Genomic DNA, 12247 nt, shown 5'->3' on the forward strand with positions numbered 1-12247 from the left:
TTTTTCACCAGTTTCTCAAACTTTTGTCTCTCGCTGCACTAAAATAATTCACTTCAAGGTTCTATATAAAGAGTAATGAACGTCCTAATTGAATAATTGATAATTAAATGCACTTGACGGTGTGATGACCCGATAGGTAGTCTAGAGTTTTAGACCTTAATTCAGTGTTCCAAAGCCTCCAAGAGCTTCTTTAAACCTTGCTCGATTTACGTGTGCAGCCCGTGTATTTTTCTGAAAGGTTTTTATATTAAAAATTGATAAAATATGAAATTTTGCCTTAAAAATTTATTTGGGATGACTTCGATCAACGTTTTGAGTAAACGGACTTGGATCCATATTTTGACGGTCCCGACAGGTCCGTATCGTGATTTGGGACTTGAACGTATGCCCGGAATTGAATTCGGAGGTCCTAGCTTGAGTTATCGCTTTCTGTCGAAATTTAAAAGTTTAAAGGTTTAATGACTTTAAAGGTTTGACCAATGTTTGACTTTGTTGATATCGGGTCCGTATTTTGGTTTTAAAATTTGGTATAGGTCCATTTCTATGTTTATGACTTGTCTGTCAAATTTGGTGAAAAACGGAGATAGTTTGATGTGATTCGGACATCTGTTTGTTAAAATAGAAGTTCTACAGTTTTCTTAAAAATTTCATTTGATTTGGTGTCTAATTCATAGTTCTTGGTGTTATTTTGGCGATTTGATCGCGCGAGCAAGTTGTATGATATTTTTGAATTTGTGTGCATATTTGGTTTAGAGCCCCGAGGGCTCAGGTGAGTTTCGGATAGGCCACAGAGTGAGTTTGGACTTAAAAAGTGGTGTTCTTTAGTTCTGATGCAAGCCTCATACCTCGCAATTGCGAGGTCAGGCTTCACAATTGCGATGAGTCAGGCTCACTGGCAGGTTCACAATTGCGAAGAATAGCTGGGCATCACAGGTTTGCATTTCCGAACAATTACTTCGCAATTGCAAAGTGGGACTGGGGGAAACTTGTTCGCATTTGAGATCAATTGGGTCGCATTTGCGGTATGGCCCAGTTCGCATTTGCGAACAAGTCATCGCAAATCCGATGATAGCAGAAATGTTGGGACTTCACATTTGCGAAGAAAATCGCGCATTTGCGGGGTTCGCAAATTGCGAACCCTAGGTCACAATTGCGATATCTGCGCTTGATCAAAAGCTGAGTTAGACGAAAATTTTCTCATTCTTTCAGACTTTCAAACCTATAGAACTCTAGAGGCGATTTCTCTAAGAGCCCTTTCTTCCCGAATTCATTGGTAAGTGATTCTAACCTATTTTCTTTCAATCTTTCATTACATTTCATAAGATTTCAACCTAAAATCTAGGATTTTCATGGTGAAAATTGGGAGTTTGGGTAGAATTAGGGATTTTTGTAAAATTAAAATTTAGTCCTCAAATTGAGGTCGGATGTCGAATCAAATTAAATAACCGGGCTCGGGGGTGAATGGGTAATTGGGTTTTGGTTCGAATTTCGAGTTTGGACCAAGCGGATATGGGAGTTGACTTTTTCAATAATGGCCTAAATTGAATCTTTTGCAATCGTGGGTAGTTCCTAAGGCTTATGTTGAATCATTTGATTGATAATTTGCTAGATTTTATTGGTTCGGAGGCTTGTTCGAAAGGCAAAGATGTGGTTGAGCTTTGAGTTGATTTTTGGAGCAAGGTAAGTGTCTTTGGTTAACCTTGACTTGAACAATTAGGACTTGTTTACCTATTTGCTACTTGTTTAAATGCCGAGTACAACGTATATACGTGTTGACAAGTACTTATGCGTTGTTGTGTTAAAGCATGTGGGTGGGACTTCTTTCTCGTAATTTATTTTTCTCTTTGATCATGATATCCATGCTTAGACTAGTTATTATTAAATTGATCCTTATTTCCGCATTTATGGGCTATCTGTGATAATTGAGAATTGTTTCTGAAGTTGAGGTTGGTATTTGTGAAACTATTGTTGACATAAGACTTGTTCTTGCTGATTCTATCTCCATATTGTTATATATTTATTGTTACATGATAAGGGAGAGAGTTAAAGTACGAAGGGTGATGTTGTGCCGTATTTGAAAGTTAAAGCACGAAGGGTGATGCCGTGCCGTATCTATTGTTTCATGATGAAATTGAGAGTAAAATCACGAAGGGTGATGTCGTGCCATATTTATCATTTTATGGAGAGATTGAGAGTAAAAGCACGAAGGGTGATGTCGTGCAGTTTCATTCATTATATTATTCGTTTTATTGACCGCTTCTTGTTATCATTCCCTGTTGCAGTTACCGTATTTTGTACCACTTTCGCAAGTCCCCTCCAATAGTACATGTTTAGCCTTTATTTGTTGTTATGTGGTACACATATTGTTATCTGTACAGGTTTAATTATGTGGGTGTCTTGTCATAGCTTCATCACTGCCTTGTCGAGGTTAGGCTCGACACTTATGGAATACATTGGGTCGGTTGTACTCATACTACACTCTGCACTTCTTGTGCAGATTTTGGTACTGGTCCCAGCTGTCCTTGAGGTGCATCATCTCAGATCAGCTTACTTGGAGACTCGAGGTAGATCTGTTGGCGTCCACAGACCTTGAAATCCCTTTCCATTTCCCCTATTTACTGCTCTTTTCATTCGAGATAGTTGTACTTATTTCAAACCTCATTTGTAGAGACTCTAGAAGCTCATGTACTTTTGACTTCAGATCTGGGTTGTACTTAGGTATTGTTGGTTATTATGCCACTTCGTATTTTGTTTTATTTCCATTTCAGTTGACTGGTTTTACTTATCGAATTGATTAAAATTGGTTTAAGGATTCTCTAACGTTGGCTTGCCTAGCAAGTGAAATGTTAGGAGTCATCACAATCTCAAAAGTGAAAATTCCGAGTCGTGACAGACGGATCAATGTCTAGGTACAATACCATAAGAACAACTCTAATTCTTTTCGGTTAACTACAACTTTGATGGTAGAATCGTGCTCTGAGCGAAAAATAATGTAGTGAATTCAGAATTTACCCGCAATTATCAAAACTGCCCTTATGAGCTTAAGGAATCATATTAAATATGGATATAAATTTTAAACAAACCAAATAAAAAAAAGTTCATTATTAAGTATAAAACTGGATTATGCCCTCTGTCCTTAACTGTGTTATCAGATGAGACTGCGAGGCCAACACGGGGCAATAAAAGTGGGGATGTTGAGAGTGGGATTTGAACCCACGCCCTTTCGGACCAGAACCTTAATCTGGCGCCTTAGACCAACTCGGCCATCTCAACATCTGTTACTGTAGATGTTACATTTTTAAATTATCATAATGTACAATCCTTATAATCTGATAATCTGGTATTATCATAAGTACTTTTTTTTTTTTAACAATATCATTTTTATAAGAACAACGTAAAATAAAAAAATGTGTATAATTAAAATGATAAAGTTGAAAAAGAATTATGCTAAAGAGAAGGTTTTCAGTTTTTCACATCTCTAGGTAAAATTGAATCTGAAATCTTTATGTCTTAACTTATTATGATTTTTTTCTTCTCATCAAACTTATCATTGTTCAACTGTTAATGAAAATGGTCCAGTTGAATCAAGCAGTTTTCTTAATGTAAATGTAACGTCTCATGTGATAAATTTTATCTAGAAATATATCAGGAGCTTTAAAAGGATAAAACTGGTTCTTGCTATTGCGAACTAAAAGCAAAATTTTGGTCCCAATAAAGTAAAAAACATATATAATCTCGAAGAAGGAAAGTGTAGTAAACTTTAGTAGAATTAAAAGACAGTATAATTTTTTTTTTCCTACTCGTTCGCTGTAATTTGACTAGCTTCGACAAATTACTCAATAAGTGAATCACACGCGATATGTAAGCGTGATTCTTGACTTATGCATCTAGCTAGCAAAAAACAGACATATATCTGGCTCGTTAAACATTAGAGAAGAAAAACTCCTAGCTAAGACATCTGGAACCTATGTTACGCAGATTTTTCAAAATGTACGTATTCGTGTCGGATCTTTAAAAAATACCTTATTTTTGGAGGATCCGACAGGCACCAAACTACCTTTTTGAAGAGTCCAAGCAATATAGTCTCGAATTGTAAAACTATCCTTTCGACTTGTAATATCCAATAAAATAAACCTGTTTAATTAATATGCTGATCAAACTATATGATCTAATATGATGAGAACCAATTTTCTTTTTCTAAGAGTGGCATAAAGAAGGGGTGCTTTGGCTAAATTGATAAAGTTGTTGCCATGTGACTCGGAGGTCATATCTTCGGACCGTGAAAACAACCTCTTGCTTAAATGTAGAGTAAGGCTGCGTAAAATAAACCTTTATGATCCGATCCTTCGCGGAACCCTGTGTATAGCGGGAGCTTAGTGCACCGTACTGCCCTTGAGCAGCATAAAATCGTAAGTTCACATTCAGAGTGAAGGAAAATCTTGCAAGCAGTGGTCATATAATATGGAGGAAAAGGGACAGTACATGGTGTCTCTTGTCAAATGGTTGGTAGGTGGGGAAAATGTTTTGCTTATTAATCACTACAAGTTATTACTTTATGATTAGCCAAATCAATATTTAAGTGCATTTTTAATGAATTGAGTGAGCTTATTTGAGGTTTTTGCTCATACATCAGTTATTTTAGTAAACCTTTACATTCTGCTTCCTTGCATGTGTTACTTGGAGAGTAGATGAAAAGCAGAAAGTTGTAAATAGTTTTCCTTTTCTCTTATTTGATATGCAAGGTTGAAAAGAAGAGAATAAGAAACTAAACCAAATAATAATAATAATAATTTTTATTTGGAACTCGTCTTTTACATGAGTTGAGCTTAAATAAAAAAAGTAAAAATTTCATATAGCAGATCCCTATGAAAATAATAATATTCTTTTTTTGTTGGCTGGCGCCATTGCCGGGACTTAACGGTGTTATCAAGAAATACAAAAAATTCTTAGTGTAGTCAGTTTTCTCTATTTTCAGTCCATACACTGAAATTTTAACGTTTGTTGACTTGGTTGCACAGGTGCATGCCTAAAAACTCATAGAGAACTGGTGAAGTGTTTGAAGCATTATCAGATCCCGAGAAAGTTTTCAAGGCCTTGAATCGGGCCAACCGGAAAAACAAACAACAATAATCAACTCAACAACCTGAACCAGACATGGCAGAGCAGGTAAACAACAGAGACAACAACGGGGATAACGTGTGGTAGACCCAGCTGCGCAGGTAGTGGCGCCTCTAGTGCCAGAGGCTCCTCTATATGACGGGGCGCAACCCACAACAGAGAATTTGGCCACAACGATATTAGTCCCGCAGATACATGCCGGATCTTTTCAAATCACAAACAACATGATGCACTTGTTGCAAAATAAGAGACTATTTTCGAGGTCGTACATTGAAGATCCTCAACAGTACTTGAAGAATTTTTTGTCAATCTGCAAAACTCAAAGGCAACTCAACGTAACTCAGGAAGCAATAAAGCTGTTGTTGTTTCCATTCTCAGTGACAGGAGCTGCCCAGACTTGGCTAAATTCACTCCCTATTAATTCCATCATGACTAAGGAGGAGTTAGTCAAGCAGTTTGTGAATAAGTTTCATCCACCCAACAAGACTGCTCAGCAAATTGATGAAATTTTAAGCTTCAGACAGAAACCAATGGAAACGCTGAAAGAAACATGAGAACGATTCAAAGTGATGTTGGTTATATGTCCGCACCATGGTATTACAGATCAGATGTTGGGGTAGCAGTTTTACATGGGTATGACAGATAGCGTGAAGGCTAATGTTGATGCTTCAGCGGGTGGAGCATTCTTGAGCAAAACATGGAGAGAAAGCCAGAGCCTGCTTGACAAGATGGCACAGAATTCGGGGGGGGACAACCAGGAATGCACCTATCACTCCAGTAGTTCACTCAGTGTCCTTAGATCCATCCAACATTGTTGCTGAAAATATGGCCACCTTAATGACACAAATGAGCATACTCACCAAAAAGGTGGAAGAGTCATGACAGAAGCAGCAGGTGCACATCGTAGATACAACCAATAGGGGCTTATGCACATCTTGCATTAGTCAGCCAATTGGTAGCCAGTAGAATGCAGAAAGTGATCATCATCATTATCCTAAGGACATGAATTATGTGTCTAATTATGGGGGCCAGAGATAGGGTGGTCAGAATTGGGGCCAACAGAATCAGCCATACAGGCTAGTCCAGCCATAACACAACAATGGAAATATGGGAGGCATGTGACCTCACAATAATGTGACGCCCTACCAAAGACCACATGGATACAACAATCAAAATCAACAGCAGGGTTATCATCCTCCTCAGCAGCAACATGGTGGGAGACAGGAAGATGGGTTTGCTAGACTCGAGGCAATGATACAGCAGGTTATTGGGTCGAATGCAAAAATGAGTGAAAGAGTAGATGCACATGAGTCAGTGTTAGTTTGTATGAGTCCAAATGGGCCAGATTTCGATGTCTTTAAATAATCGTCCTCATAGGACATTGCCAGCAGACACTCAGGTAAATCCAAAAGATCAAGGCCCGAAGCAGCTGATAGCAGTGAGTTTACGTAATGGTAGAGAATTAGACTTGGAGCAAGAGAGGGCTCGAGAAAGCAGACAGGCTGAGACACTTGTACTAGTGCCCATTGAGCTAGATGATTCAACGAAACTAACAAGGTGACAGTACAGCCTGCTGAGGAAGAAACCAACATGCAGATTGAGGCTGAGAAAGAAGCTAAGACAGCCCAGGAACCGGTAATTAAGGTGGTGTCTGACAAAGAGAAAACCCAAATCATTGGGAAGAAGAGACCTCCAGCACCATTCCCATAGAGGCTGGCCAAATACCAGAAAGATAAACAATACAAGAAATTTTTGGAGATGCTGAAACAAATCTAGGTAAATATTCCATTGATTGATGCTTTAAAAGAGATGCCTGGTTATGCTAAAATGATGAAGGACTTGATGTCCCGAAAATTCGACTTCCAAGATTTGGCCACAATGACTCTAACTCAGACCTGCAGAGTTGTGGAGATTAGACCAGTAGCTGAGAAGTTGTCTGATCCAGGGAGTTTCACAATTCCCTGCACCATTGTTAACTTTGCCTTTGCCAAGGCACTTTGTGATTTGGAGGCTAGCATAAATCTTATGCCCCTGGCGATTTATAAAAGGTTGGGGATTGGAAGAGATAGACCCATGTCTATGTTGTTGCAGCTGGCTGATAAAACTGTGAAAAGACCCTCTGGTATTTTGGATGACGTGTTGATACAAGTAGGGAAATTTGTGTTCCCTGCAGATTTTGTGATTCTAGATTGTAAGGTTGATGAAGAAATTCCCATAATTTTGGGAAGGCCGTTCTTGGCCACAGGGAGAGCTCTCATTGAATGTGAAACCGGGAAGCTCAAGATGAGGTTGAATAATGAGGTTATAACATTCAACGTGCAGAAATTTATGAGGCAACCAAGTGAATTCACCAATTGTTCTCTTATTGATGTCGTGGATGTAATCGTGGAAGAGGATGATGAGACATTGACTATTGAAGATCCTCTTGCTGCATGTCTTGTGAATTTAGATAAGGTGAACATGGAAGAATTAACAGAATGGGTGCTGGCTCTAGAGTGCAGAGGGTTTTGGGAGAGAACACTTGAATTCGAGCCCCTACACTTAGGAAACAGAGAAACTTCTCCAACCAAGCCATCCATAGAAGAACTACCAAAGTTGGAGTTGAAGCCACTGCCCGCCCATCTCAGGTATGCGTTCCTAGGACCTAAATCCACTTTACTTATTATTATCTCATCAAGTATGTTAGATGTGCAGGCACAACAGCTTTTGCAGGTACTCAAGGAGTGCAAGGCTGCCATTGGGTAGACAATGGCAGACATTAAGGGGATCAACCCGGCATATTGTATGTATAAAATTCTACTAGAAGAGGAGCACAAACCTTCCAGGGAGCACCAAAGAAGGTTAAGTGGTGAAGAAGGAGGTGATTAAGTGGTTGGATGCGGGAATCATTTTTCCCATCTCTGACAGCAACTGGGTTAGCCCGGTGCAATGTGTTCCTAAGAAGGGTGGTATGAAAGTGGTCAAAAATGATAATAATGAGTTCATCTCTACCAACACCGGCCACATTCCAAAGGTGCATGATGGCCATATTCATTGACATGGTCGAAGACATAATGGAGGTGTTCTTAGATGATTTCTCAGTAGTGGGAAACTCATTCAATGAGTGCCTTACAAATCTGACCCGAGTGTTGAAAAGATGTATTGAGACTAACCTGGTACTTAATTGGGAAAAATGTCATTTCATGGTACAAGAGGGCATAGTCTTGGGACATTGGGTATCAAGCAAGGAAATCGAGGTGGATCGTGCTAAAGTTGATGTGATAGCAAAGCTACCACCCCCACATCAGTCAAGGCAATCAGGAGCTTCCTCGGGCATGTCGGTTTCTACCGGCGATTCATAAAAAACTTCTCAAAAATTTCCAACCCTCTCTGTAAGTTGTTAGAAAAAGATCACCCTTTCATGTTTTCTGATGATTGCAGGGTAGCATTCGAGGAGTTGAAAAAGAGGCTAGTCACAGCACCCATCATTGTTATCCCCGACTGGGAGAAACCATTCGAACTCATATGTGACGTTGGTGACTATGCAGTGGGGGCAGTGCTGGGAAAGCAGAAAGACAAGCTAATGCACCTAATTTACTATGCCAGTGGAACGTTGAGTAGATCCCAGTTGAACTATACTGTGATTAAAAAGGAGATGCTGGATGTAGTGTTCGCATTCGACAAGTTCAGATCATACTTGATTGGATCTAAGGTAATTGTATATACTGATCATTATGCTCTTAGATACTTGATTGAGAAGAAGGAGTCCAAACCGCACCTGATTCGTTGGGTGTTGTTACTGCAAGAGTTCGACCTAGAGATTCATGACCGTAAGGGCACAGAAAACCAAGTCTTTAATCATCTATCGCGACTTGAAGGAGCTGAAAACTCAGTTGAGGTAGAGGATATTCTTGAAACCTTTCCAGATGAGCAGCTACTCGCCACAAGCCTTGAAGAAGTGCCATGGTATACAGACTTTGCAAATTACCTGGCAAGCGGTATAGTTCCCTATGACCTTTCCTCTGTGCAAAAGAAAACGTTTTATCGTGACTGCCACATGTATTACTGGGATGAACCTTATTTGTTTAGAATATATGTTGACAATATGATCCAAAGGTGTGTCCCTAAGATAGAAAAATCTTCTATTTTGCAGGCATGTCACGCATCGGTATATGGCGGACATTTTGGAGGAGTCAGGACGACAGCAAAAGTGCTAGAAGTCGGGTTCTACTGGCCAACAGTGTTTAAGGATGCACATCAATGGGTGAAGGGGTGTGATGAATGTTAGCGAACTGGGAACATTTCCCATCGCCATGAGATGCCCATGAACCCAATTCAAGAGGTTGAAGTGTTCGATGTATAGGGGATAGACTTCATGGGCCCCTTCGTCAGCTCTTTTGGCAATAAGTACATACTTGTTGATGTAGATTACGTGCCTAAATGGGTGTAATCTGCAGCACTTCCCATCAATGATGCAAGGGTGGTGGTGGAATTTTTGAAGAAGAATATATTCACCCGTTTTGGGACCCCGAGAGCTAATATCAGTGACGGAGGCACTCACTTCTGCAATCGAGACTTCGAGAAATTGCTAGCAAAGTATGATGTGTGCCACAAAGTGGCAACCTCATATCATCCTCAGACTAGCGGACAGGTCGAAGTGTCGAATAGAGAGAAAAAGAGTGTGTTGACCGAGACTGTCAACGCCACAAGAACTGATTGGGCAAAAAAACTAGATGATGCACCCTAGGCCTATAGAACCGCTTTCAAAACATCAATTGGTATGTCACCATATAAGTTGGTGTTCGGGAAGGCCTGTTAGTGGAACTAGAACATAGAGCTTGGTGGGCAATGAAACATCTAAATCTGGACATGGAAGTTGCGGGAACAAATAGAGTCACAGAATTGCATGAGCTAGACGAGTTCCGATTTCTTGCTTTTGAGAGCACGAGGTTGTACAAGGAAAGAATGAAGAGGTTGCACGACAAGAACATTGTTGAGCGAAATTTCAATCCCGGAGACATGGTGTTTCTTTATAACTCAAGATTAAGGCTATTTTCGGGTAAACTCAAGTCACGATAGTCTGGACCATTTCGAGTGGTCGAAGTGTTCCCTTCAGGTAATGTAGAGATTGCCTCACAGAAAGACTCTCATACATTTAGAGTCAATGGGCAAAGATTGAAACTATATGTGGGCATGGATGAATCCAAGGAAGTGTCAGCGATCCATCTGACTGAACCTTAGAGGTCGAGCGAGCCTTAAATGCGCTCATCTGAGTCGTGCCGCGACGTTAAATCAGGCACTGTGTGGGAAAACCCATGAGTTCTTTTGTTTTCTTTTCTTTTGTTTGATGTTGTACCAGATGTGTAGGAAACTAACATCCTAATAAAAAAAATCTTGCAACTGCGACCGCGGTAAATGACGAGTATTCTATTTTAGGATTGCTCGATCCACCGCGACCGCGGTGGGACCGCGACATGACTCCGGTGAAACGCAAACATTCTGTTTTACCCCCGTTACTCACCGCGGCCACGGTGATTCATGACAGGTCTTTTGCCCAAGTAAGTCACATTTTAAAAAGATTTTTTTTATTTTCTTTTCTTCTCCTCTTAAACACTCAAAATCACCCGCCCCACCCCCACTTTCCCCATTATTCTCTCTCTCTACAAGCCCTAAACTAACATCTCTCTCTCTTTCTTTATCTTCTTCTCTTCTCCAAGCCCTAACTCATTCTTCTCATACACACACACACACACACTTCAACAAGACCTCATCTTCCATCAATCTCAATTTCTACAAGCCCAGGTATGTCAAACTTCTCCTCTACCTTCTTGTGATTCTCTATTTTGCATTTTTCATGTTTGAAATGTGTAGTATTTATAATTAAATTTTGCTTTTGATTTTCTTTTCTGTTTTTAGTGGGTTATTTGCACAATGTTGTAGAGAAGAGTGTGGTTTTGTTGTGTAATTAATTGTAGTGGGGTGGAATGGTAAGTGAGAATAGTTGATTTGAGGGGATGAGTTTATGCTTCCATGGGGATAGGTGTGTTAGATTAGAGACCATACTCACAAGGTGTTTGTGAAATTGCCCCAATGGAGTTATAATGGCCAATGTGACCATGGTGGTGGTGAAGTCTGAGTAACCACCCAAGGTTCACACAACCTAAGCCCTCACTAATAGGAGCCTCTGTTTTTGGCAGGCACACTGCATCAATCCAGAAAGATATGTACCACAGGGTCCTCCGCTAGTGGACTTGGCAGTTCTTCTAGAGCTCGGGGTCAAGCTAGTGCGGAACTGTTTGACCATATTAGGTTTGTTTCCAAAACAGCTCAGGATAGGTTTAACGCCAAGGCATCCAAGAAATTGTTACCTGAAGTACATATTGACCAACAAGCCTTGCAAGCGGAATGCCCAAGTATTTTTGCAGAGTTGAGGAGGTATTAGCTGGACATCTTCTTTGATAAATCGGAGGAGGCAAATGTACTTATGGTAAAAGAGTTTTACACAAACTTCCTAAAGCATATTGATAGGGTGGTCACAGTACGAAACACCCGGGTGAATACGTCTCTTGAGGCTATCTGCCGAGTGTACCGGTTGTCGGTATTCACTGGGGATATAGATTATTACTAGGCTACTCACCGCCCAACTATCTGGTGGGCACTGATTCTTGAAGCAATATGTGTGGATGACAGGGAGCAAATATGGATAAAGCACCGAATTACACCGAACTCCCAGTCTCTCAATTGGGAAGCTAAGTTTTGGCTCACAATTATCAACAGTCGTTTATTGTCCTCCAGCAACACTACCGATGTCAATGGGCCAAGAACAACGACTATATACTGTTTTATGACCCACCATGATTTTGATGTGGTCAAGCTCCTTCATGATGAGATGTTTATTCTCTCCCCAGAAGTACTCAAAGGGTTTTGCTTCCTCTCTTTAGTTACCAAGTTATGTCGTGCTGCACGAGTTCCTGAAAATCCCATAGTAGATGGGAAATTGCAATTGAAAACCCCATTCCAGGCTAGCAAAATCACAGTTGGGAGAGAGCCGGTAGTGGTGGTCGATGATGATGATGATGATGATGAGGATGCTGAGGACGCTGCCGACCCACTGTAAGCACGTGATTTTTGCCCTATATGAGAATTACTC

At 40.3% G+C, this 12247-nt stretch overlaps 1 protein-coding gene and 1 non-coding gene across 2 annotated transcripts; one reads left to right on the forward strand and one right to left on the reverse strand.

Annotated features, from left to right (window-relative positions):
- Window positions 1-3192: 3192 nt before the first annotated feature.
- TRNAL-AAG (transfer RNA leucine (anticodon AAG)) lies at window positions 3193-3273 on the reverse strand. The gene has a single exon. It is a non-coding gene; the product is annotated as a tRNA-Leu (tRNA).
- Window positions 3274-6996: 3723 nt separating this feature from the next.
- On the forward strand, window positions 6997-7863 carry LOC107767979 (uncharacterized). The gene has a single exon (XM_075252755.1). It carries the CDS (start codon window positions 6997-6999, stop codon window positions 7861-7863), a length of 867 nt encoding a protein of 288 aa, XP_075108856.1.
- The last annotated feature ends 4384 nt before the right edge of the window (window positions 7864-12247 follow it).

The sequence above is a fragment of the Nicotiana tabacum genome, chromosome 5, assembly GCF_000715075.1.
Source record: "Nicotiana tabacum cultivar K326 chromosome 5, ASM71507v2, whole genome shotgun sequence".
In the NCBI taxonomy this organism is placed as follows: Eukaryota; Viridiplantae; Streptophyta; class Magnoliopsida; order Solanales; family Solanaceae; genus Nicotiana; species Nicotiana tabacum.

Coding starts and splice junctions, on each gene's coding strand:
- LOC107767979 (XM_075252755.1), top strand. CDS start 6,997: ATGACTCTAACTCAGACCTGCAGAGTTGTGGAGATTAGACCAGTAGCT.